This window comes from Lissotriton helveticus, chromosome 3_2 (assembly GCF_964261635.1).
Source record: "Lissotriton helveticus chromosome 3_2, aLisHel1.1, whole genome shotgun sequence".
Taxonomy (NCBI): Eukaryota; Metazoa; Chordata; class Amphibia; order Caudata; family Salamandridae; genus Lissotriton; species Lissotriton helveticus.
In genome coordinates, this window is record NC_136062.1 from 198,952,148 (window position 1) to 198,978,682 (window position 26,535).

The following is a 26,535-nucleotide window of genomic DNA, read 5'->3' on the forward strand; positions in this document are numbered from 1 at the left end:
TGGGAAGTGCGAAGGCGTGTTGCAATGGCTGTGGGATAAGGTTTATGGGTAGGAATCCCCAGTAGTGCAGAGTCTTGAGGTATCTGCCTGTACTATTACTTAGCTGTCCGACCCATGCTTGTGGATCCACGATCTCTTGCGTGGTCCTCCCTGTCAGGCTAGGGACCCTCCAGCTAAAGGTGATGTTCCTTTCAGGGGTGATGATCTCCTGCTACAAATGCCAGGTCTGACAGGACAGAGGCTCTGCAGGGCTCCCCCGGATAGTGTTAGTCAAGACTGACTTAAACCTATTGGAAACTTTGACGCAGACCTCCTATAGAGGCCAGCCAAGTAGACGAGCGCTCTGCCTCTAGTCCTAAGATGATGATTACCTCCCCAGAACTTGCTTCTTCCCGAACTCAAAGCACTGTTAGCTCCCTCCCAAGCCTGCAGCAAGTGGCCTCACTGGGTCTCAGCTACCAGTGCACCTTCCAAGGACCTCAAGTTCCCGAATGAACACACACATGCCTGCAGGAGAGGAGAGTCCCACATTTATTTATTTATTTTAAGTAGCACACAGAGTAACTTAATTGGGTCCAGACAATTTTGAGTAGAGATTCATGAGGCCAAAGGTGTGGAGAGAGCAGGTGGGATCGCAGAGTTATTTGGGAGCATGGGGCTGAGAAGAAGGTGGTTACTGTATGGAAGTTTTGAGTAAGGCCAAGAGGCAGTAGTGTTGCAGGTGGACGTTGGTGGGGGGAGGAAAGGTATTCCACAAGTTATAGCCGTCTACGGAGAAGCACTCGTCTCCTCTGCCTTTGTGTTTGGTTTTTGGGACCACTAGGAGGGTGTGTTTGTCTGAGTACAAACGTCTGGTTGTATTGGTAGAATATGTAGTATTCTGGGTTTAGTGTTTATGTTACTGCACTTCTCTGCATCTAGCTACTCAGCCAGTGTGAGTGTTCCAAGTAAGAATGTTGGTGTGATTGACATGTATGGAATGCTTGGGTGCTTGGTATGAGAGTTGGTAGTTGAGAATGGGCTGAGTAGCTAGGAGGCTGCTCCTGGTGGGGCTGCTTATTCCAGAGCTATACTTCTTATTATCCTGCTAAATATGGCTGAATAAACCAACTTCATAACTCTACAACACCTGCCTCGGCTACATCATTGTATGTATGTATGGACTCGAATACTACAGTATACTTCTAAATGGACAATCCCATTATAGCTCTTACACTCGGGGTCTTCTTCCTGTAAGAACACCTGGTGTTCTTGCCATCTTAAGATACATGTGAAGAGGGCAGGAAGGTCCTCCTGGTTTTTGGAGTGATTGCTACTTTCATGGGACAGGTTTGCATTGGGATGAGAGTCGCTTATCGATGGTTCTTGGGTTACTTCTACTTTATGGGCTGGTGGATATTTCTACATTATGAAATGTTGTTGTATACTTTCCAAATGATTCTAACTGTTTAACTTCCTCGACAGGACAACATCTTACCTTCCCAGCCATTGCCTTGTGGGTAACTGTGGGTCTGTCTGTCTGTCTGCTGGTCCTGCTTGGGGCACTAGCCTACGTCTGTCGGAGGAAGCTGCTGCAGATCTGCTCAGAGGATGAAGAGACCACAGGTATGAGGGTCACTCTCCAAGGGGAGTTCATAAGAAGCCGAAGGGTCATTGTAAAGCTTGTGTATGATGTTATGGCATGGTTACATAGGCATCTTCCATTTGCTGTAATACAGTGTTTGTAGAAATATCAAAGCAATCAACGTCTTTTTTTCTCTCCACGTGAAAACTTTCCTCTATAAATTTTTATATTTTATTTGTTAAGCTTATAATGCGCACAGCTACCCAACAAGGGTTTCCCGGCGCCATGACATGGCACAGTAGTATGGCAAGGAACCAGCAGAACTGTTATTGATCAATCAACCAGGTTTTGATGTTTTTACGGAATCTTGAGTAGTTTTCTTCTTTGCGGATATGGGGAGGTAGCTCATTCCAGAGAGATGGACCTAAGTGTGAAAAGGATCTGCCTTTTGCTTTGCTTTATGAACTATTTTCTTAGCATTTATGTTGGCATCATTCACTCCACTGTATAGTGGAAGGGTGTAGGATCAAGAAGAGATGCAGCATAGCAATCCATTCATCACTGTTTTGCATTCTAAAAAGAGAAGTAGGGCAAAGTGCATATTAAAAAGTTGCAGTTCCAGCTAAAGGCGAACCGTAGCATGCTGTGGAAGATTGCTATCCCATTTAAGGTAGAACATATTGCACCATGAAAGGCTGTATGCTGACCTGAAGTTATAGTACAAAGGGTGAACAACAAATGAGAGACAGAGCACGGCTCATAGTGGGAACAGAATGTGTCTAGCTTGACTTAAAGCATGCCACACACATGCAAACACAGAGAGAAATAGAGCACAGCGAAAAAAAGCACGCCGAGCAGAAGATTGGGCATAGCGTGCTGTAGGAAGGCTACAACCAAGTAACTAAATGTGCATAGCGAGCTGTTAAAAGACCGCCGCTCAGCAAGAAATGTACATAGAGCGCTACGTAAAGATGGCAGCCCAGCAAGAAACTGTGCATAGAGTGCTATAGAAAGACTGTAGCCCAGCAAAAGGCACAGCATAGTGATCATAGGAAGAAGGTGGGTCCACTTTGGTATAGAGCAGGTGGCACTATGGAAAGGTTGCTTGGCCCAGTGAGAGTCTGTTCATAGTGCACAGTGGAAGGATGAGGTTTCAACAGGGCTTATAGTGCTTATGTTGAAAAATAAGTGAGAACCAAAACATTGTACACAGTTGGAAGGCTGTAGGCAGAACATAATTCGCGGGTACAAATAGGTAGATAGCGTCCACCCACTCACAGGGTAGAAACCTTCTGCCCTGTCAAGAAGTTGCGCCCTACTGAAATATGCTGAACTCGCCCTACTGAAATATGCTGAACTCGCCCTACTGAAATATGCTGAACTCGCCCTACTGAAATATGCTGAACTCGCCCTACTGAAATATGCTGAACTCGCCCTACTGAAATATGCTGAACTCGCCCTACTGAAATATGCTGAACTCGTCCCGGTGTAATGTTCAGACACCGGAACACGTTGTTTTGAGCAGCAACGTGCTGGTGGCGCGAGGGGGCTTTGTTACTTTATATTCAAGCTAGGCCTTAAACAAAAACCGAAGTTAAGGGGCCAACAGGCCTCCTTTTGTTTGAGTGTCTTGGCTATGGGCTATCGGGAGCCTCACATGTAGCTGCAAATGTAATGGAGGGGAAACAAAGGCTCACAGCTTGTTGTCACTTGAGAGAAGCATGGATTCGACTTTGTTCAGACCCTGTAAATAAGAAATATGTATACACTGTACACATTTCAGATGTTCTGGCCTGTTCCATAATTTACACAAATTAGAATATAAATATCACTATTTTGTTTTATTTCTTTTATAGAGCTATTTATCCCAATGTAGGAGGTCGGTGCTTTACCTCACACGCACATTATATACATAAACAACAAATCACATTGTGTAAATCTATGTGAATTATGTGTAACATAGGACAGTTAGGGTTACAAGGTGTAAGAGTCATAGCTTACTGTGCTATATTATATTATCAAAATTACAAGTTATGATCTCAAAGTATCAATAGGTTCTGTGTTAAAAGCAGTAGCCCACTTACCTATATACATAAAATAAAATAAAATCAGTCTTCTGCGTTATACATAATGTGCTTTGAAGGAGACACATTAACCCTCGGTGCTACTTTAATTCAAAACTGGGACTAGACAAAACACATCTTTCCAGCAAACGCGTTTGCCACCAGTTATCTTAACATTATTATTATTCCCTGAGATTTACGGAGCACACAGTGCTCGCTGCAGCAGGTGCCTTAACCCAATAACCTATTTTAAAATGCGGACTTTGCAACCAATTTAGCAGAATAGATGTACTGCCACATTTCTGCTTGCGTCAATTTCTTTGTGGCAGATTAAAAAATATACATGTATATATTGAGGCCCATATTGGGCATCGGGATTATGTCACTTGTTTGGCACAACCCTGAATCAAAATGTTATTTGATAAATCTGGTAATGCGGTCAAATGTACTCCTTATAAACCTGCTAATCATATCTGTGAGGTCTTAAGATGTGGTGTAATTATTGGGATATCCTTTCCAATGAGGTTATGGGTTGTAATGCCACTTCCTGTGATCTCACTTCCTGTGATGCCACACGCTGTGATGTCACGCGCCATTATGTCACTTGCATACGGTCTTTTTTGGTTAGTTCCCTTCTTTTTTATCAATCAATCAAAGACATTTATAGAGCGCACTACTTACTCGTAGGGTCTCAAGGCGCTGGGGGGAGGGGGCAGGACTTGTTCCCTGGCTGTGGGGTCACCATGACGTAGAGCATTTGTGCTCTACCGTGAGGGTTAAGCCCTGCAAAAGGCATAGAGTAGGCCATTGTGGAAGAAGGTGGGGACCAGGAAGACATAGAACATAGCGCACTAGGTAAAGACCGCGGATCGAGCGAGAGCATGGTGTACAGTGAAAAGCTGCTGGAATAGGCAGAGCATAGTGCATTGTAGGAGGCTACGGTCCCAGGTAACAATTGTACGAATTAAGAGTATAACGCACAGGATGCAGGCTGTGGGCTCATTGGGAGGAAAGAGCATAGCTCAACAGCAGACATGGATGGGAGCCTTGTCCACTGAGCGCCAGGGTCGGGTGCTGACTGGGCATGGCTCCTGGAGCGCGCGAGGACCACTGATTCATTGTGAAATGTCATAATATGAGAATGTTGGTAACTATTACGGTATTCATCTGTCCATCCGTCTGTATGCAGTTCTGTGTCCATTGTACTATGTGACTGCAGTAGATTGCAGAGCAGAAACATGTATGCTCGTTACGGATCTCAGAAAGATTCGTATGTGTAGCTGAATCTACAGGCCGGTCTCTCCAGCAAGCATGTGTTTTATTTTCCAGGCACAGAGGGCGAAGAGGAAGGAGAGGAGCTGAAGACAGGTATGTGATACGTGCATTCCGCCACTAGGTGGCAGTGCTGCGCCGTGGCCCAGCACGGGATTACCAGTGACCGTGTGCCGACGTTGAGGAGGATGAGGACGGGTTTGGCAGGAGGAGGTTCGAGTGGTGTCTGGTGGTACTTGACTAAAACACAGGGCGCATTAGGACAAACTTGTCAAACGCTCCCATAAATCTTGCGTGAGATATATTTCATGAAAGGGGACTGAGAATAGTTTCTTCCGAATGTGGTGGCGAGGCTGCGTCAAAGCAGAGCGGCTCAGCGGAGCGCCCGGGGTGGGAGGGCGAGCTCGGGCTGTGAGGGGGCACTGAGTCAGGGGGCATCACAGTCGGCATGGGCGGCGGGCGGAGTTATTTATTTTATTTTATTTGTGCATTTTTATATAGCGCGGACTTTACCCGAAGGTGTCAGAGCGCTTCACAATAGGAACAGAACTGTAGTGGTCACTTTAAATGGAGCGTGCTATTCGCGCAGTGTATCACACGAATAGTTCACGCGAAATGTGTTATGTTTTAAATGTGTGACCACGAGTATTATGGTCACGTGTTATGTTTACATTTGATGTAACACCCTCGTGCGATGCAACCGTCCAGCCAGATGAACCTAACGGACGATCACTCTCCGTTGGGATCTAGGGGTGAACGGAAGCATCGCGCATCGGGTGGAGTTATTTCTATATTTCATGAATTAAATCATCTGTTGATAATTATCGTTTCTGTGGATTACTTCAACATAACATTTGGCGACGTTTGGGATTTAAACTCCACTCCATACCCACGTAACATTTTTTCAAACGGATGAAAAGTGTTTATCTAAGCGTACATCACCATCGACAGAAAACCTCACCGAACATTCATCTCCTCACAAGGTACGTCGATTTGGTTTATGCGCAAACGATTAAGGATAAGCGCCAGGTTTAACTAAATTTAAAACCCCTACTTGATTGGTTATAAAGTCCTGCGCTTCCTTTTAAACTTCAGGATTGGCTCATCAGGACCACGTGATAGAAACTACCTGTATTCCTTCTCCAATTCGCCACCGCGTCTTCCAATCACTGAGACGCTTCATTTTGGCCAGTCCTTCGTACTTCCATCGGTGAATTTAACGTTACTTCGCCTAATCAAAGGCTGACACCGTACTGTTAATTCTTGACGATGGACTGTTTGGAAGGAGAACTTACGGTAAATATTTAACTTAGCGCATTGCCTCAGCGATGCGCACGCTTTAAAATACTTATCCCTGATTTTACAAAATCGTTTAGTTAATCTGTATTAACTAACTAACTGTATTTTACAGCGCATTGATACAGTGATGCGCACGCTCGATACCTAAAGATTCGAAGTTAAACGGACTTTACCTTTGATACTTCATATTTAAAACTTACTTGCTTACTTTAACGTGTTGAGAGTGATCCTAGTGACATTTTACTTCAGCGATGCACACGCTAGGATTATAAACGTTTCTATTACGTCAGTGACACGCACACTAAGAAGTTCACATCATTCCTGCGTGTCAATCCAGCGATACACTCGCTATAAAGACTTGGTCATTTTGAATTATTGAAAATTGGTTTTTAATAATTTACAGAGCACCTTTCCAGTTACAATTCGGGGACATTTGATATACATGTTATATTCATATTAAGTTTTATTCAGTTGTGGGTTATCTACAAGTTGTTTTTAGAAATGGCAAATTTACATTTACAACACATTACTCAACCACCACATTTTTTGAACAAACCCGGTAGTCCAGAAATAATTTGGAAAGAATGGTTTTCTTTATTTGAAAATCACCTAATTGCTATAGACGCTGTGGGATTTTCTGCTGAACGAAAATTTGCTATTCTTTTTGGTTGCCTGGGTCAAGCAGCTCAACGCATATTTAAGAGTATTCCCCCAATTCCTCCTCCTGCTGGTCAGAGCGGTGACCGCAACTGGAATGTTTATTTAGAGGCAATAGCTCGTTTAAAAAAACAATTTGCAGAAGAACCAAATATAATGTTAGAAAGACATAACTTTTATGCCAGGAAACATAGAGAAGGTGAAAAGGTAGAAGAATACATATCTGCACTAAGAGTTTTAGCAACTACATGCGAATTCGGTCCTCTGCGCGATAATTATATCAGAGACCAGTTCGTATTTAGTTGTTCCTCTAGAAAGATTAAAGAAAGAATTCTAGGTTGCAAGAATCCAACCTTGAGTGAAGTTATTGAACTTTCTTTAAGCATTGAACGATCAGCAATTACAAGCAAGGTCATGGCTGAATCACCAAAATTTGGTGTTAATTTAGTAAACCCTTCAGAATCCAGTTTTGACAATGCTATTTGTACTGTGAATTTTAAAAACAAAAATGTAAAATTTATGCAGAAGAGACAATCTCCTACTTGTTATAGATGTGGATCTAAAAATCATTTAGGTAACTTTCAAGGATGCCCTGCACTGAATAGACGTTGCGTCATTTGTAAAAAAATGGGACATTTTCAAGGGGTTTGCAGGAATGCAAAAAAATCTGTTTCTGTGAACTATGTTGAATCTGATATGATGGATGAATGTGCAAATTCATTTAGTAATATCGTTGTTACTTTAGACGATAATGGAAAGGTAAATGATATAAAGGGCCCTTTGTGCTCTGCCATAATTGACAATGTTCCCTTACAGGTCATGGCAGACTCCGGTTCTCCCTATACTATCCTGAGGGATTCAACATTCTACGATTTATGGAAAAGGAAAGTTGAATTATTGAATTCAGATGTAAACCCCAAAGCATTTGGGGAAAAGAATATTACAAAAATGTATGTTGCCGAGAAGGGTAAAAATATAGTAGGCTGGATGGATCTTGCTCGCATTGGGTTATATTTAGTCCCTGGCGATGAGGACCCAGTTAAAGTGGGAGACTTACCGAAAAACAAAATAGAATGCATGTCAATTGAACAACCTTTAGACACAAAGCAAATAATGGAGGAGTTTAAGCCTGTGTTTAGCAACAAAGTAGGGAGTATAGAAGGATTTGAGCATAAAATAAGACTGATTCCGGGAGCACAACCAGTAGCTCATAAAGTCAGATCAGTACCCCTAAGTGTTCGTGCTGAATTAGATAAGTCGTTGAAAGATCTGTGTGAACAAGGGATAATTCAACCAGTTGATTCCTCTCAATGGGTCGCCCCTATTGTAGTAGCTCGTCGAAAGACCGGCGAGATTAGGCTCTGTGCAGATCTACGCGGATTAAATAAGAATATTATTGTAGATTGCCACCCTCTGCCAAAGATCCACGAGCTTCTCGCTAATCTGGGTGGTGCAAAGTGGTTTTCCTTGATTGATTTAAAATCCGCCTATCATCAAGTTGCTTTATCAAAGGAATCACAGGAGTTGACCACTTTCATCACCCCGTTTGGCGCATTCAAGTTTTTGCGCCTTCCCTTTGGCCTAGCTTCGGCTGGAAGTGTCTTCCAGAAGCTTATGGACACTCTTTTCCATGGGATAACTGGGGTACAGGCCTATCTAGACGACATTTTGATATATGCCAAATCATTAGAAGAACATAATGTCATTTTGAGACGTGTACTCACCATTTTGATGTCTAGAAAAATGACTGTCCGCGGGGACAAATGCAAGTTCGCAGTTAATGAACTGGATTATTTAGGGCATACCATATCCAAAGAGGGGATCAAACCAAAATTTTCAGTAGTGAGAGCTATTGAAGACGCCAAACCTCCATCTGACAAGGATTCTCTCAGGTCTTTTCTCGGTTTGGCCGAGTATTACGCTAGATTCGTCCCAGCTTACTCAGAATTGGTGGAGCCCTTACGTAAATTGTTGAAAAAGGGGAGTAGTTTTGTATGGTACAATGCGCTAAACAAAGTTTTTAGGGATGTGAAGAAGTTGATTGTATCTGCTAAGGCCCTCCACGCATTTAGAGACGATTGTTTTTCATCCATAACAGTGGACGCAAGTATGACTGGTTTGGGTGCTGTGCTGACTCCGAAAGTAGGTGGGAATGAACAGACAGTAGCTTTTGCATCACGTTCATTGAAACCATTCGAGACCAGGTATAGCACAATTGAAAGAGAGACATTAGCTTGTGTATGGGCTGTACATAAGTTTAGAACGTATATCTGGGGTAGGAAGTTCGAGCTTGTTACCGATCATAAGCCTCTTGTCTACATTTTTGAGAAAGTTGATTCTTCTAGTATGTCCGCTAGACTCATGAGATTGGTCAGTAAGTTACAGGAATTCCACTTTGAAATCAAACACATTAGTGGAGGGAGAAATTTTAGAGCGGACTGCCTTTCCAGACTGTCTATGGTCAATGATGATGATGAGGATATTTCTCAAGAAGATATTGAATGTGTCACTCTAGTGGATGCTGTCGGGAGTTTGACTCCAATTTTATCCGAAGTTGGTTGGAAAGAAGCATGCGATGGGGATCCAGTGCTTTTAAAAGTTATACATCACTCAACACACAATTGGCCTGAACCTAGGAACCTGGAAGGGGAGTTACGTAGGTTTTCGCAGGTAGCTGACGAACTTTCAGGGGAGAACAACATTGTCCGTAGAGGTGACAAATTTGTACCCCCTTTTAAACTAAGACCTTTAATCATTAATGAAGCGCATAGAGGCCATTTAGGGATCACTAAGACTATTATGAGGATTAAGGAACATTATTGGTGGCCCTCTTTAGATGCACAGGTCAAAGGATTAATTGATTCATGCCCTGAATGCTTAGTGTCTGATAAACATTGGCATACTACAAAAGTTCCATTGTCTCCTACCGAATTTCCACGTACTGCTTGGGAAAAAGTCGGTATAGATTTTTCAGGACCTTATTCAGTTCTTGATCAAGAATGCAAATATGTCATTTTATTGGTAGATTATTATTCGAAGTGGATGTACCACGATTTCGTCGAGTCACCTGATTCTGATTCAATCAACTATCTCATTTCTGAAAAGGATTTTTGACATTGAAGGGGCACCCAAAGTTCTGGTTAGTGACAACGGGACGCATTTTGTGTCTGATAAAATGAAAGAATTTCTCAGTAGCCTAGATATTAAGCAACTTAAAGTCGCCTTGTATTCTCCATCTTCTAATGGTTTGGTAGAGAGGGGAAATAAGGTGATTAAAGAGGGTGTGCAAACTGCGTTGGCTTGTGGGGCAAATACTATTCAGTTCGTTAAAAACAAAGTTTGGCATTACAATACCTCCCCACATTGCACTACAGGAGTTTCTCCTTTTGTTTTATTAAGAAACAGAGATTCACATTCCAAATTGTTTCCATCATGGCTTGAAAAGTTATCTGGTGGTAAGGGTATCGATGTAGATGCCGTTCGAAAAAAGGTGATCGATAACCAAAAGCTTATGAAAGAGAAATTTAGACCTAAGTCTAACATTCCACCAGTGGATATTTCCACTGGTGACTGGGTTTTAATCAAGAATCCTGTAAAAGGTAAGAAAGGAGAGTCGAAATTTCTTCGCCCTTTAAGGGTACTCAAGGTCAGCAAGGGCGCGGCCTTTGTAGATAATAAAGGTTGGTGGAACAAACATCATTTAGTTAAAGTTTCACCACACCAAGCTGACATAATAAAAAAATTCAAGAAAGAACCTGTTGAAAATCTGGATTGGTGTCATTGGTTGAATGACCCAGTTGGTGCCAACAATTGTATTAATGATCATATACAACCATCTACCAGCCATGTTTTACCTTCGGTTTCCAATTCAAGGAATAATTTTTCTTCACAGGCAATCTCTTCCCGTGGAAGGGTTATCAAAGAACCTAGGAAATTCAACGATTTCGTAAGATATTGAGTTGATGTTGACTATAATTTATTTTCTTTGTTTTGTTACTTTTGATTATTGAAAGGGGGAAGGTGATGTAGTGGTCACTTTAAATGGAGCGTGCTATTCGCGCAGTGTATCACACGAATAGTTCACGCGAAATGTGTTATGTTTTAAATGTGTGACCATGAGTATTATGGTCACGTGTTATGTTTACATTTGATGTAACACCCTCGTGCGATGCAACCGTCCAGCCAGATGAACCTAACGGACGTTCACTCTCCGTTGGGATCTAGGGGTGAACGGAAGCATCGCGCATCGGGTGGAGTTATTTCTATATTTCATGAATTAAATCATCTGTTGATAATTATCGTTTCTGTGGATTACTTCAACATAACAAGAACTGGTACATGAGAACATTACAGGTGAACCAAATAAAAAGGAGTTTGAGCTTGCCTCAGTGGCGTAACAAGGTGGGGGAGGGGCAGGGCCCCCCTTCGGCACAGTGCACTGGCCTGCGAGCTCCCGAGTAAGTCCGGAAGGAGGCCATGCACATTGAAGGGAGGCCCCCTCAAGTTTGGTTACGCCACTACCTTGGCTTGTTGCTCGATTCTCGCACTGTGTGGCAACTCCTGACCCCTCTGCCCTCCCTGCAGTTATTAGCCCCCCTTCAGATAATGGCTTTCTATTCAGCGCCCTGCTGTCCCTCTTGCTTCCGGGTCACCCTCTCATCTGTCCTACTGGCTGCAGCTGCCCTCTACTTCCGGCTGATCCTGGCTTCATTCCAATTCTTGGATCCTTGCCTGATCGTCTTGCTTCCGCTCCACCTTGGCTCTCCACAACTCCTGTACACGCCATGCACTGGTCGCGCAGTAGCCTACCCACCCCACCCCCCTAGTTGTTTGCTTTCCCTACAGTGCCTTGCTCTCCCTTCAGCTCCAGGGTTTGCTGTAGCTTCCGTGCTTCTGTCATGCCTAGCACAGCACTCAGTCTGCCTCATGTTAAGCAAGATTGAATTGTTTTTTTTATTTTTCATTCTGGTAAATGTCATCCTATTTTTCCCAGACATAGAAGTATTGGAATTCAACTTTAAAGCCACGTCTGAGTGATTTAATCACCCTGGGAATGAAGGGAGCTAAGATCTCTGGTCTTGTGCGGATTTCTTCCACTCTTGTCACACCCCTCCCCAGAGTTCCTTCCAGGACTCCTTGTACAAATCGTATCCTATTTTACCGCGTCATTACATTACACATCCTTGCACAGTCTCGTGTCCTATGCACTTAGGTCTGACCGAAAAGTTCTCTCTGATAGAAGCAAAGACTGTCCTGGGGTAAACGGGGGTAAACGGGTACATTGACTGATTCAGGGCACTACGTTGTGTGCTGATGCAGAGATCAAGGCAGGGCTCCTATCTGAGTCAATTCTCGCTGTGATACTCAAATGGTGCAGGTGCACTAACCTTATTTCAAAGATCCAGTAGAAAGGATGTTGTTTTCCACCACTCACCATCACCACCAGTGACCGCAGACACTAAGGTATGATGTCTAGTGTAGAAAGGGAATAGGATAAGAGAGAAAACAGACAAGGGATTCCACACTTCTTAGGTCAAAGGGGCCTGCAGTCTGTTCTGGATTTCTAAAATATAAATAGAGGCCGCAAGTTAAATTTCCTTGGAATGCTAAATACAGGGCTTAATTTGTAAAATAATAAGTGCAGGTGCCGAAGATTTTCCGTAGGAGGCACACCCATTTCCCCCCTATTCCTCCGGTGGATGCACCCACATCCACGACTGGCATGGCTGGAAGCCAGCTGTGTAATACACGATCTAAAGTAAGGTTTTTAAAAAAGGTTGGTTCCCACCCTGAGAACATGTTGAAAAAAAAGAAAGAAAGCAAATAGTGCATTTAAAGCACACATTTGGCAAAAAGATAGTTCGATGAAATAAAGCTTTTGTCTATGAACACATGCTTTGGGCAAGCAGGGAAGCCAGATGCGACCCAGGTTCTTCCATATCACACTGTGCATTTCAGTCAACGCGATTAGATGGGTATCTCTTTCTGACATCAAATCTTAATGCCTTTTCCTTAGTTTATATCAAATGAGATCAGAGCAGGGCTGACAGGCAGAATCCGTATTTTATTTTTGTCACTTTTACCTAGTGCGAACTCGGATTGAGGACAGACAAGCACAACTCAACACTTCAGACTACGTTATACTTTTTTTCAGACAAAGGGAGATTTGTTGAATTCACAAGGTGCTGACCCTGGGATTTAAATCTGGTTCCCCGTGTTTCGTAGTCCGCAGCTACAGTCACTAGGCCACATGATCGCCCCTTGCGAAACTCAGCTTGATTTGTGTGGACATGTGGCTCGAAATTTAAATTTAATAAAAGAAAAAACATCCCTGCACAATTTAAACAGAAAAAGTACTTGGGCTTCTTTGCCATAACACAATTTGAGGGGAAGTTGAATACATCCATCCGTTTTTTCTCATATACATTTTTAACAAAAAAATAATCTGCAGAAATAATACTGCAAGTATGTGGAATTCATATACAGAATGTTTTCCATCCATTAGCTAACCTTCTTCAGCCCATTGACATTAACATTTTAAAATTAAAAAAGTGCTTCCTGTGAGGACGGACGACGCAATACCGGACCGCCAAAGGTACGTTTTTATTTAAAATGAATCCACCCCCCCCCTTCCCCATGCCGAGTGCCACTGCGAGGAACCCTCCTTAATTCAGGAGGCACCTGGAATGGGAACTGATCCCTCCCCAAGCTTGAACAGGCAATGCCCAACATCAAGAATAACAGAAATCAAAGCGGATAGGACACAGCAAACTCCTAATAACCCTCAAAGGGCCAACAGTTTCTTGGGTGCCCACGTTGATGTACCGAACTGAAATAGCCATAGCCCAAGCGAACAAAGGCCCAAGCCCGCCCCAGAGACATTAAAGCCCACCCCAGAGACATTAAAACCATCAATCTGTAAACAATGTAACAGTATTCATGCCCGAATATACATCACATGGCAATGTTAATATGCGAAATACGTTAAACATGCTGCAAATCCTGAAACGCGTCACAGTGCACATCTGGCGACATATTATGAATTCAATTCAGGAATATAAGTTGAATTTTATCCAGAGTCCATTGTAGTCACTTGTAAACACAGTGAACAAGCCCAGAAAATACTGGTGGAGAAGGCACAGTCTGCTAACTGGGATAGCTTGGTCCAGACACTCAAACAAGAAAGGTACACGCACATACTAATGAAACAAACCAGTGTACAGCCATCTCAGCAAGGAGGGGTGTAAAGTAAGTGGAACAACCACAGCATCAGTTAACTACAAACCTAGCAACTTGACAATCTTGTGTTACTTAAACCTAAATAGGTCAACGCAAAAGCAAAGAATTACAGCTGGCATGCCAGACTCACACCAAGCGGATTTTCAGGCCTGGTTACCTTCTAGCTTGATGGCGAGGAATTAGAGATATTCCTAGCCCTCAGAGAACAAACAGGTTAAAACCACCCACCATAAAGGCTATATAGTGACATGCATTTGGACTCAGGAAGGAGTCCAAATGCATGCAGTGAGGCATTAGCTTTGCTTCAGAGAGGAGGCTTGCTATGCCAGCAGGAAACCTAGACTACAACCCCGCTCCTTACACCTGGTTTGCAGAACTCCACTACCCAGCCATGAAGACCAACCTCTTTGGCAGACCCTCCAGAGGATTATCTATTTATGCAAGCTTGGCGTTATCTACCTCAATTGAAAAGATCATACTTATCACATAGCTGGCCCAGGCCGCGTTCGTGGGTGGCTTAAGATTGAATGGTCATCCTCTATCAATGCCTCTAAAAAATGTGTATTTCAACTGTAAAGATGTGCCAAGGTCAGAGAAGATGGGAGAACTACTGCATACCGTAGAAGAGCTAACTGACACGCACCCTACAAGCGATATAATTATCACAGGGATATGCCTGGCAGAGCAGGCATATCAGCCCAAAAATCTTCTACTTTTGGCATGCTTTGTCGATTACACCGCTGCATTCGATGGTGTGGACCGACATATACTTTGGAACAGATTATATAAATGAGGAATAGCACAAAGACTGCTTTATGGAGTCATCACGCTTTACTCCCAAACCTGGGTGAGACTCAAGCTCGCGCACAACATGGCCACTACAAATGTTATTACGACCCAAGGCTTAAAACAAGGCTGTGTCATGGCATCTATGCTTTTTAAATTGTTTACCGCCGATCTTGGCCAGTTTTTAAAAGCAGCGTCCATGATAATTCCTAAAATCTGTCAGTCTGGCCTATTTGTAATGCAGTACACGAAAAATATGATCCTAATGGATCACACTAAGGCGGGGATGCAGAAAGCAATGGATGCATTGCATTTATACAGTACCAAAAACAAACTTGTTGTGAACTGTTCCAAAACATATTCAGGTGATATAGCAAAACGTACAAGCATCAATGGAGACTAGGAAATTTGCACATACAGAGCGCCCTTAAGTAAAACTTCCTGGGTGTATGGTAGCAGCTAACGGAAAGCCAAAATTGCACATAACCCACATGGAGGAGAAAGGGAAGGCAATAACACATGCTGTATGCAAACTGCACACTAACCGGTCTAGTCCCTCCACCAAGGCAATACAGAGGGTAATTAACTTCTTCTAACTGCTAGTTAGGGTCAACACACCCTCCCTGGAACTTAAGCACCAAGCATGGATAAGGTACAATGCTGCCCCTACCAGCGAATATTTCAACTACCTTCATACACCCGAAACTCATTAGTGCGTCTGGAGTTTGACCTGAAAAACAAAACCTGAAAAAAATGTCCGCCTTCATTGAGTACTATCACAGAAAACTCACTTTGCTCCAAACACTATAAAAGAGGTACTGAAGGGCCTATTCACAGCTGGAAAGAACCCTAGGACAGACTACCTGACTGAAGCACGTACAAAATTGATCTGGCCTGGGACAATTGGGAGCACGCTCCAGTCCAGTGTGCAACACTAAAGACAGTCCTAGAAAACAATAAAATTATGCTTTTCTACAGACAGGAAGACATCAAAGCAGTAGACGGTAACTGTAACATCAAGTACATAACTAAATCCTACGGGAAAACTCCCATCCAGCCATATCTCAATGGCGCCCCAGTGAGGACAGTGCTCAAGCATATCCTCTACACAAGGCTCATGGTACTCTCAATTAAAGAACACAATGGAGGGTGGAAGTCTCAAGCCAATGTCCGCCTGTGCACACTCACATGAAGAAGAAAACCTTGGATAATCTATGATGCATCTGCTCTGCTCTTTTAAATCTACGACGTGCTTTAATAAAATCAGTATTTCTACCCAATGGGGTGCGTACATGCAGGAAAGAAAAGGGCTACTCTTCTCCCCTGTGACCCCAGCAGAGTTGTCAAGATTTGGGAAATGTATTGCTGTCACCTAAAGACTTTTATCAGTTTAAGCTTTATTAAATCATGGAATATCACTCAATCACTTGATCTTCGTAAACGCACGCTGCAGCGTTCTCCCTTAGCAAACAACAAGGCCGGGGTATATCCAGGGAAGAAGTACTTGGCATCAGAGTTGCCTGGCAGAAGCACGACGCACTTTGCTTATTAAAGCACGACGCACTTTGCTTATTAAAGCACGACGCACTTTACTTAATAAAGCACGGTGTACTTCACTTGAAGAGGCCCAGTTTTGTAAGGAGGCCATGCACGCGCAACCCCAAAGCTAAACCGTGCAGGTAGTGGCCATCTTGATTATCCACAATTAAGGCACATTCACATGAAGACGTCATGTCACATATAATGAAAACGAGTAGCGTATTCAAGATAAATATTTTTAATGCATGTTTGTAATGTGTGTATCATTTGTAAAACACTGACAACATATAATTACCATCTCCTATACACGGCCTGGGCTTTTCAATATGGACAGAGTGCATATGAATGTAATTTTATTTGAGTTTTCTATGGAATTCATTCTCCTTCCTTTTGTAATACTTTTAATTAATGAATCAAATACATTATTTATTTTACTTACAAAATGCGACGGGTGCAAATACTGAGCAAGCATGAGAAAAGTGGTCACAAGAATGTCCATAACCTTTAGTTGACTCATTCACTATTTTCAGCAAGGACAATTTCACTAACTGCACAAAACCTATTTCAGTGCTAAAGATCTTTACAAGGATTTACTCCGTTACATCAGCTTGTCAAGGAGGCTGTGCCATCTTTGATATTACTTACAGGCACCTCGCTTAGCTGGACCCAATGCTAGTGTGGCACTGGTGATGTGCTTTTTGTTAAAAACGATAAAGCCAGGCAGGTTGTGAGTGAAAGCAGTCCTTGAGGTAGGTTCACGCCAAAGACTGTGATTAGGGACAGTTCTGCCGGATAGCAAAGAAGACCAGCATTTTTCCCCACAAAAAAATTGCATTTCAATACCTGACCATGTTGTATATTTTAGGACCAATTGACTCTTTGAATACTTGTCTTGTACTTGTCAGCTCCGAGGTCGAAGATCTGTAAGTGAGGATGGAGCTTCACCGGGAGAACCGTGGGGTCTGCTGCTAAGATGGTCTGACAGCAAAGGGTGCTGGGGCCTAGAATTGTAAGACATGGGACTGGGATTTCATAGATTGAACATGAGAATTTGGAGGGAGAGGGGCCTGTCAGATAATAGGGCTGCGAGCTAATCCACCCAAGAGTGTGATCCCCTTAAGCAAGGGCTTGAAGCTGGGACTCTGAGGTAGGGAGAGATGTTGAGTAGAGCAGAAGCACTTAGAAGGCCTGGCATTGTTCTAAGGCAGTATGAGCTATCAGTTGTGGGGTCCAGGATTGTGATGCGTTTTGATGTCAGTGAAGTGATTGAGCATGTCCCATGAGAAGTGTACATTGGGATTATGAGTGAGTTTTACGTGAAGAGGAATCCAGAAAAAGGACATTGGGCTGAGTGTGATATAGGATCTTGGGCCTGAATTAAATTGCGAGTCAGTGGCTCTTATTCTGTGAGTTTAGAAATATAGGCTGCAAGGAAACGTAGGAGTGTGCAAAGGATGACGTTTACTGCAAGCAAAAGAAGCGGTGAGAAAGGGAGGCCTTGAAGGCGAGGGCGCTGAGACTGGTAAAGGGTTCTTGATCTATGTGGAATAGGGGTTGGATGGTTGGGGATTTTGGGATGGTACCTCATGATGTGTGCCTGATGGGGCTTTTGGGCCTGAGATGGACTCTGTGTGAGAGCAGGACTCAAAGTAGTGAGTACGTTTTGTGGGGTGATATTTTGACTGTTTGGGAGGAGAGTGGATTGTGATTAATGTGGCTACAAGCCAGGACTGGGAGTAGAATAGTGACTTAGAACATGCTGGGTAGAGATGGCTGGAGTGGATAGGTCGGGCTGTAAGGAGAAACTTGGGTTTCGTAGATGGCTCCACATGTGGTTGTTGGTTAGGGCAATGAGGTGAGATCTATGAGGAGCCGCTAAAACTGTGGTGAGGAGTTCGGGTTGCAAGTCGACTGCTTGTCTGAACTGTAAAGGACTAGGAATGGGAGGGTCTACTAGGACTGTAAGGTGTGTCAAGGATAATGAGAGCAGCTAGGGCGGTGATGGGATCGATGAGTATTCTGAAGGAGCTAAATGAAATAATGGCTTGAAAACTGAAGATGCTTGTTGAAAAGAGTCTGGAAGCAGAGGTGGGGAGCCTAGCATTGTGAAAGTTGCTCTATAGGATGGTTTTAGCTTTGAGTGTCATGTATGTGGATCGCAAGAGGGGAGGCAAGCCTAGAAGGATGCTGTAGTGGTTACTGATACAGACAACCCGTTTTCCCCATCTCTAACTATCCAATTTTTTCTCTTTCTTCCCCTAGCCATGCAACCCCTGAAAGACTCGAATTCAAAATCAGGTAATGTTGATTTTGCCTTTTTTTTCCAGCAAGCAAGAATTGTTTCATCTGATCCAACTAACCTGGATGCTAGATCTCATATGGATGAGAGAGGTGAATTGATCCAAGAATGTTAGATTAACTAATTCTATCTTGCACTCCATTTTTTATGCCTTTTATTTTGAGGCAAGGGTCGGGTGTAGGCAATCTATTGTGCTTCTTTATTAAGGGTCTTTAACACCATTATGGCCATGGAAATATGGTGATAGTGACCCAGTGCCAGCTTTAGGAGTTGCCTAACAGTAAATTATGTAGAAAAGAGCAGATCCTACCCTAAAGTTCATTCTCCCAATTACAGTAAGCAAAGGGCAGCCTTAAATACGCTAAAAATGTAATGTGTAATCTAAGAAAGAGAAAGCCAGTAATGGTTTCTTGAAGGACATATTGGCCCTAAACAAAAAAGGTGAGCAAACCGTGCAGAAAAAAACGATCTACATTGTTATCTCACGGAGTACATACATCTTATCAAACAGTATAGGTGAACTGTTAACAGTGAAATATACATGTGGTTTTTTAGAGGAAATGATTTGTTAAAGCACAACCTCGGAGAACTATTTAAAACCTGATCGTAATTGAGCACACCACTGATGACCTGAAAACTTTACAGAAAAGTTGGGTATTATAGGTGAAATTTTGCAAGTGTGCATTCTATCTTGCTGCAGTGGCTGTTCCAGCAAGAGGTCTACTTTGTGGTTGAAGTCCTCTGATATGTCCAAATCAAAGTTAAAATACAAAAAAGCGTAGTGCGACACAATCTCATCCCACCACTTTTTGCCCAGCGAGAAGACTCGAGGGAGATATTGACTCTGCCACCAAGACTTGTGCTGAGCCTTATCTTGTTGAGGCCAGTACTGATGCCACCAGCCATAAAAGAGGATCAAATGTCTGACACTGAACCAACTTCGACCCGATGTTGCATTACAAGATTACCAAAGTGAAACTGATTGTCATACAGCCCGACTCTGAACCGGTTCCTCTATGGGGAGGTTGCGCCAACAGAGGCTCAATACATCTTTTGCCTCATACTCTGAATAAGGTGCACCCTTAAAGGGAGACCATGATGGTGGAGAGGGGGATGACTTACTCCATCCTCACTATGCAGATGATAACCTCTACATGGACATTCTAGAGGCTAATGAGCTTGACACCTCCCCTGAATTAAGATTTAACTCGCCGCTAGGACCACAAATGGAAGAAAATGCATAATGTGAAATAGTGGTCCGACAGGGAGCCGAGGTCCTGGATTTGCAGCTGCCATCAGTCAAGACCAAAAGAAATGTTCTTACGGACGTTTTGCAGCCTTGGTCTGCCACATGTGAGCCTTTGCTCCTCTATAATCTGGCTCCCACTGATACCTTGATGGGCCCTTGGTCAAAGCTCTTTTCCTGCCTACCATTTAATAGGCAGGTGGCCAGGCATCACAGGCCAGCTCCTGGTGATCCTGATTTTCTCACTAAACATCCCTCTCCGGGGAACCTGTTGATCCAGGCTTTAACCAGCAACATACACCACAATTCATTCCCACAACTCCTCCTGATAAGGAGTTGGAGAAGACCTAGGGATTTGGAAAATGTATGTTCTCTTCTGCTAGCCTACACTGAGATTGGTAAATGCTGTTTATTTATTGAGTCCCCACACACATTCTCTCTGGGACATAGGCAGCGAAATCTTGCTGGTGGTACAGGGAGACTCTACAGCTTCTATGGTTCAGACAATTCGTGACGGACAAGATGAGGCCAAGTATGTGATTTGTGCTGGGAAAGATACTCAATTTCTGGGAAGGGCAATGTTATGCTCTGCTGACACGTGGTTGTATTGCACAGGATTTTCTGGGGATGCCCTTTGCGATATCACCTTTTCCAATGAAAAAGCAGATTGTGCCTTGGAGCGCTTTAAAGAGAATACAACCATGGCATGCCCTCTGGTTCTGTTGGCCCCCTGCCAACCAGTTCCTGCACCAGATCAGAAAATTCAGAGGCTACTCTTGGGGGCTGGCATATAAGCAACAACAGTCTTCCTAACCACAGTAGAAGTTACCACAGTCATTATGAGGCAGTGGACATGGGTATGTCAGGCAATGCCCTGGTCAGTAGCGCCACCGGTCCTCCCAGTCCCCTTCCACTGCAGCAACAGCCACCAAGCTGCTTTAGTTTGCTGGTACACAACCATCCAGTGCGGGCATGATTCAGAACATTCGTCCAGGATTGCGATCCACCATGTCTGACAGTTTGGTCCTACAAATCGTTCAGCATGGCTATGCCCTACCCTTTCTTTTTGCCACTCCAGATCTTTCCCCCCAATAGAGCGACATTCAAAGGATTGCCTGTCACTCTGTTGCAAGCTGTGTAAGCATTACTCTCCAAAGATGCTATTGAGAGGGTTCCAGACTCTGAAAGAGGAGAGGGTTGTTACTCACTTTGTGCTAAAAAAAAGATGGGGGAGGGGTGTCTCTGACCTGTTTTGGACAATTGACCTCCGAATACCTACCTGCAGAAGGAAAGGACACATTTAAAAAGAGCATGATGCTTCCTTCTTTTCTGGACTCTGGGGACTGTCTGATGTCCTTGGATCTGCAGGATTTATTTGTTCATATTCCATTCCTGCAGTCTCACAGATGTTACCTGCAGTTGAAGGTAGACCAAGAGCACTTTGTCTGCTGTGCCCCCCTTTGACCTCACCTGCCCCCTCAGGTGTTCACAAAAGTAATGGCTGTGGTTGCTGCCCACCCTCAGAGGTCGGGGATACCCTATCTGGACAACTGGATGTTAAAGGCAGGCTCCCAACAGTCGTAGACCATCTCCGGATAACTCAAACTTCCTTACATTCTTAGGGTTCATGATCAATCAGCTGAAGTCACACCTGACTCTTTTGCAGAGATATGCATTCGTTAGAGCTATGGTGTATACAGTGTAATTTGTTATGTTATGTTATGTTACGTGGATTTGTACTGCGCACAGCTGCCCCAGCTAAGGGGCGTCCCGGCGCACGGCAAGGTACCACGCGACAACCACAGAAACACAACAGCTAAAGCAATCCAGACAGATTTTTATTTAAAAAAGGAAGGTTTTAATCGCCCTACGAAAGGACAGAAGATCAGGGCCTTCACTCTGCTGCTACTAGTCCCTGTCATTTTGGCTCTGATCCTGATCTTTCAGCCTCAGTCCTGGATCTTGGAGATAGCGGCTATGAGGCTTCTTCCCTGCTTAGCCTCTTTCAACCTCCTTGCCAGTAATGGCAGGTGGCACATGCGGGCTGTGCAGTGAATTCTGAAGTTCCAGTGGGACTATCATCAAAGAAATCTATTAGATGGCATCTAGATTTCAGAGGAAGCAGTTCATGATCTGTTGTGGTGGCTGCTCAAACTTAAGTGGTCTAGCAGCAGGCCTTGCTTCCTTCCTCACCCGGAGAAGATGGTAGTGATGGATGCGTTACTGCGTGGTCGAAGAGGTAGAGATCAGAGGACTCTGGTCTCTGTCAGAAGCTTGCTCCATATCAATCTGTTGTTGGTCATTCTTTTAGCTCTAAATTCCATTCAGCCATCCATCTAGGGGTGCCTAGTCCAGGTTCTCATGGACACCACCACCATATGGTATTGCAGAAAGCAGGGTCCTGTGCCAGGTGGCCTGCTCCTTTCGAGTTGTCGGACCATCAGAAAATGTTCCCGATCGCAAACGTTGTTATGTTATGTTATGTTAATAACTTTTATTAGGCGCACAGCTGCCCCAGCAAAGGGGCGTCCTGGCGCCTGTTCAAGAACCACAACACAACAGATCGATGCTGAGAAAAGAGGGAATCAGTCAGTGGAGGCAAACAGGTGGGTTTTTATAGCGTGTCTAAAGAGAGTCAGGCTATTTAGGGCACGAACATGGACAGGGAGGGAGTTCCATAATCCAGCCGCTAAAACACAAAAGGAGCGACCTCCCATCCTACTCAGTCTGAACCTAGGCTTAATCGCCAGAAGAAGAGATTCAGACCTGAGAGACCGCGTGGGGACATAGAGAGAAACAAGGCCCACAAGGGCAGGAGGCGACGAGAGTTTCAGGATCTTAAATGTCAGACAGAGAGCCTTGAATTTGATTCTCTGTCTGACTGGCAGCCAGTGAAGGGATGTCAGGACTGCAGAGACAGAACAGCGTCTCGGGAGGCCAACAATGGCCCGCGCAGCGGCATTCTGCACCCTCTGTAGCCTAGTAGCCTCAGCCTGATTTACTCCAAGCAGCAGTGCACTCCCGTAGTCCAGCCGAGAGAGGATGGAGGCCTGGACCACCAGTTGCCGAGTAGGAGGGTCGAAGAATTTGAGGACTGGACGCAGTCCTCGCAGAATACCATAACAGGTGGCTGCAATCTTCTTTGTGTGGCTGGTAAAAGAAAGGCTAGAATCTAGCCAGACCCCCAGGTTCTTAACTTCGGCCGCTGGGACGGGGGACACCCCCAACTCGGGAGGCCACCACTGATCTCCCCAAAGTTCCGCCTGCTTCCCTAGAATCAGGACCTCGGTTTTCTTAGCATTTAGCTGTAAGCAATTACTGCGCATCCAGTTTGCCACAGCTATTAGTCCTGCACGGAATCTGGGCGCCGTCACCTCAGGGTCCCCACTAAGTGTCACCGCCAGCTGCGTGTCGTCGGCGTACGATGTCATGGTTAAGCCACATTGTCTGACGACAGCAGCCAGCGGTTTCACATACAGGTTGAACAAAGTGGGGCTCAACGCAGAGCCCTGAGGGACTCCCAGTCCCAAAGGATGGAAAGAGGACTGACCAGGTGGAATGGCCACTTTGAAAAACCGGTCCGAAAGGAAAGAGCGGAACCATTGAAGAGCCTTCCCCTCAATGCCCACTTCCTCTAGGCGCTGCATCAGAATGTCATGAGACACCGTGTCGAACGCGGCGCTCAGGTCTAACAAGAGGAGCGCCGCTGTCTGCCCCGCATCCAGCACTGAACGCAAGTGCTCGGTCATAAAGAGCAGAGCAGTTTCAGTGCTGTGTTGTGCGCGAAAACCATTCTGACTCTCGTCAAGGATATTATTACGAGAGAGATGGGCAGACAAGATGGAGTTCACGTGTGCCTCAGTGACCTTGGCGGTCCAAGGCAGGAGAGAGATGGGCCGATAGTTCTCAGGAAGCAGGGGGTCAAGGCTGGGCTTCTTCAAAATGGGGCTGACCACTGCTTGCTTCCAGGAGGAAGGAACCACGCCCTCGCTGAGCGAAAGATTAATCAAGTCCCGTATGGGCTCGCGGCAGAGGGGCGGGAGAAGAGCCATAAGCTCCGGCTTCAACGGATCTAAGGGAGAACCAGATTTAATTTTGAGGCTCAGAGTGTCAAAAACCTCAACAGACATGACAGGCAAGGAGGACAGAGTTTCGGAAACCGAAACCTTCACGTCACTAGGTTCATCCTCGAGTACAGATGGTATAAATCCTCGATAGATTGCCTGCACCTTCTCCACGAAAAAGGAAGCCAGACTTTCACAATGAGAGTCCGTGCAGATTTGCAGCGAGGTTGCCCGTTTCCCCATCAAATCTTTGAGCACCTTAAAAATTAGTTTGGATGGGTTAGGGCTGTTGGAAAACTCAGAGGCGTAATATGCGGCCCGGGTTTGGCAGATAGCTCTATGATAGGTTTTAAGCTGGGCAAAATAAACCGATTTTAACGTGGAGTCAAAGGATTTCCTCCAGGCCCTCTCAGCTTGCCGGCATGATCTCTTAAGCTCGGCAAGGGCCTCATTATACCATGGGCTGCGCGTTTTGACGTGGCATTTCGACCAGCGCATAGGTATAAGAGAATCGAGGGCAGTCAGGACCCAGTTACAAAACTGCTCGTATCCCTGTCCCACATTCGGCAGAGTACCCAAGGGCTGTGCCTCCAATATCTTAACAAACTCCTCCAGTTTGAGTTTACGCCAGTTTCTTTTAAGGATCAGTCTGTCCACAGGTTTAAATTGTGGGTCATCTAAGGGGCATGACACTTTAACCAACAGATGGTCAGTCCATCCTACCACCATCGGGTCAGATGTCCTAGCCCGAACCAAGGTGGTGAAGAAGGGATCGAGTATATGACCTCCTATGTGGGTGGGGGAGGTAACTAGTTGGATCAATTGCATAGCTTCAAGGTCCGCTAACAAGGAGCTGATGGGTAAAGATGACGTCTGATCAAGATGTATATTGAGATCACCTACGATGTTAAAATTAGCGCATCTAGGAGCAAGCAAGCTAACCACATCAGCAAGGGCGACCTTGAAGGCAGTGTCATTCCCTGGTGGGCGAAAAATAAGCAAGCCGCTGAGAGTAAATTGATGACTGACAGTAACCTTAAAAGAGGCGCTCTCGCACATCGGCAGATCAAGAGCTTTCCAATCCACCGGAAAGCAGGATTTAGTCGCCATGGCTATGCCACCTCCCCTAGACGTGCGGTTCAAAGTGAACACCGTATAGGTGGAGGGAAACGCCAGATTTATTATGGCAGTGTCGGCGTCCTGCAACCAAGTCTCGGTGAGAAAAATGATGTCAGGAGAGTCCTTATCTATCATGTCCCGTAGGGACTGATGGTGCTTGACCAATGATCTAACATTCAAGCTCCATATGCTGAGTACTCGCTCAGAGCAGTCCATGTGCGTACTTTGGGCAGTCCTTTCAATAGAGCGCACCCCAATAGGGGAGGCCAATGAAAAGCAGCCACACACACAGTCATAAGGTCCCGACAGAAAACCACCTGGGGGGGATCATTGTTGAATGCCAGAGCGAAGAAGTTAAGCAGGTGGCATATTGGAAGATCAAAAATAGTGCCTACGTTCCGAGGTGGTGAAGGGCATCTTCTGCGGTGGGGGGGAACCGTGGCTATATCTGTTCACCACCACCTAGAACATGCAGTGTCAACAGTTTTGCGCATTGGAGTTTCCCCAGAACACTCGCTAGGTGATGCATTCTAGAATGAAACATGGGACTCCTGTACTCCTGCATAACACTGCCCCACCTTCACCAAGTTCTGAAAAAGATCAGGAATGACTGGCCCAAGTCATCCTAGCGGTTCCAGATGGCGTCAGGGGTGTGTGGGGCCCAGAACTTCTGGTCATGAGCATCTGCCTTTCAATAACACTACCACATTCAGAAGATCTTCTGTCACAGCAGCAGGGTAGGGTCCTCCACCTGAATCTGCGCAATCTACACTTCTATGCATGGAGACTGAGTGGTGGCAGTTGACTGCTTTTGATCTGCCCCTTGAAGTGGTGTAGGTCATCCTCACCGCCAGATACCCTTCCGCATAGTACATTTGTGCCAGACGGTGGGACAGATTTGTGACCTGGTGTGGTTTCTGCTAATATAGACCAATGTCCTAGCCAAGCTTATTTTGTTAATTTTTGTCTTTGGCACAGCAAGGCCTTGCAGTGGGCATTATTAAAAGTTATTTGTCAGACCTTTGGGCCATTCTGTGTTTGGTGGAGCCACAGTCCGTGTTTACACCACTTGTTGTGATGAGGTTTTTAAAGGTTTAACACAAATTTCCTCCCAGACCCTTAGTGATGCCACAGTGCAACCATATTTTAGTCTCGATCATATGGTACAACCTTTGAACAAATGCATAACTTCTCGCAGTATCTGTTGACTTCAAAGACTGTCCTTCTTATTGCGATTACTTCAGCTCTTCACAAGAGTGACCTTAAGACATAGTTGTTACAACCGCCCTACACCATCTTTTTTCCCCACACAAACTGGTGCTGAGGATTTGGGTGGCCTTTTTGCCTAAAGTCCTTTGCACGTTGAGCAATCCATCCTGCCAGCATTC

The 26,535-nt window shown here is 44.7% G+C and overlaps 1 protein-coding gene across 2 annotated transcripts in view; it reads left to right on the forward strand.

Moving 5' to 3' along the window:
• The window catches only part of CD276 (CD276 molecule), a 239,585-nt gene that overhangs the window by 196,925 nt on the left and 16,125 nt on the right, over window positions 1–26,535 (forward strand). Inside the window, exons 5-7 of one of the 2 annotated variants that reach the window (XM_078685060.1) lie at window positions 1,465–1,605; window positions 4,957–4,995; window positions 18,682–18,717. In XM_078685060.1, coding sequence (XP_078541186.1) covers window positions 1,465–1,605; window positions 4,957–4,995; window positions 18,682–18,717 — 216 coding nt within the window. The remainder of the gene's footprint in view (window positions 1–1,464; window positions 1,606–4,956; window positions 4,996–18,681; window positions 18,718–26,535) is intronic. The other variant, XM_078685061.1, reaches the window with a different exon arrangement.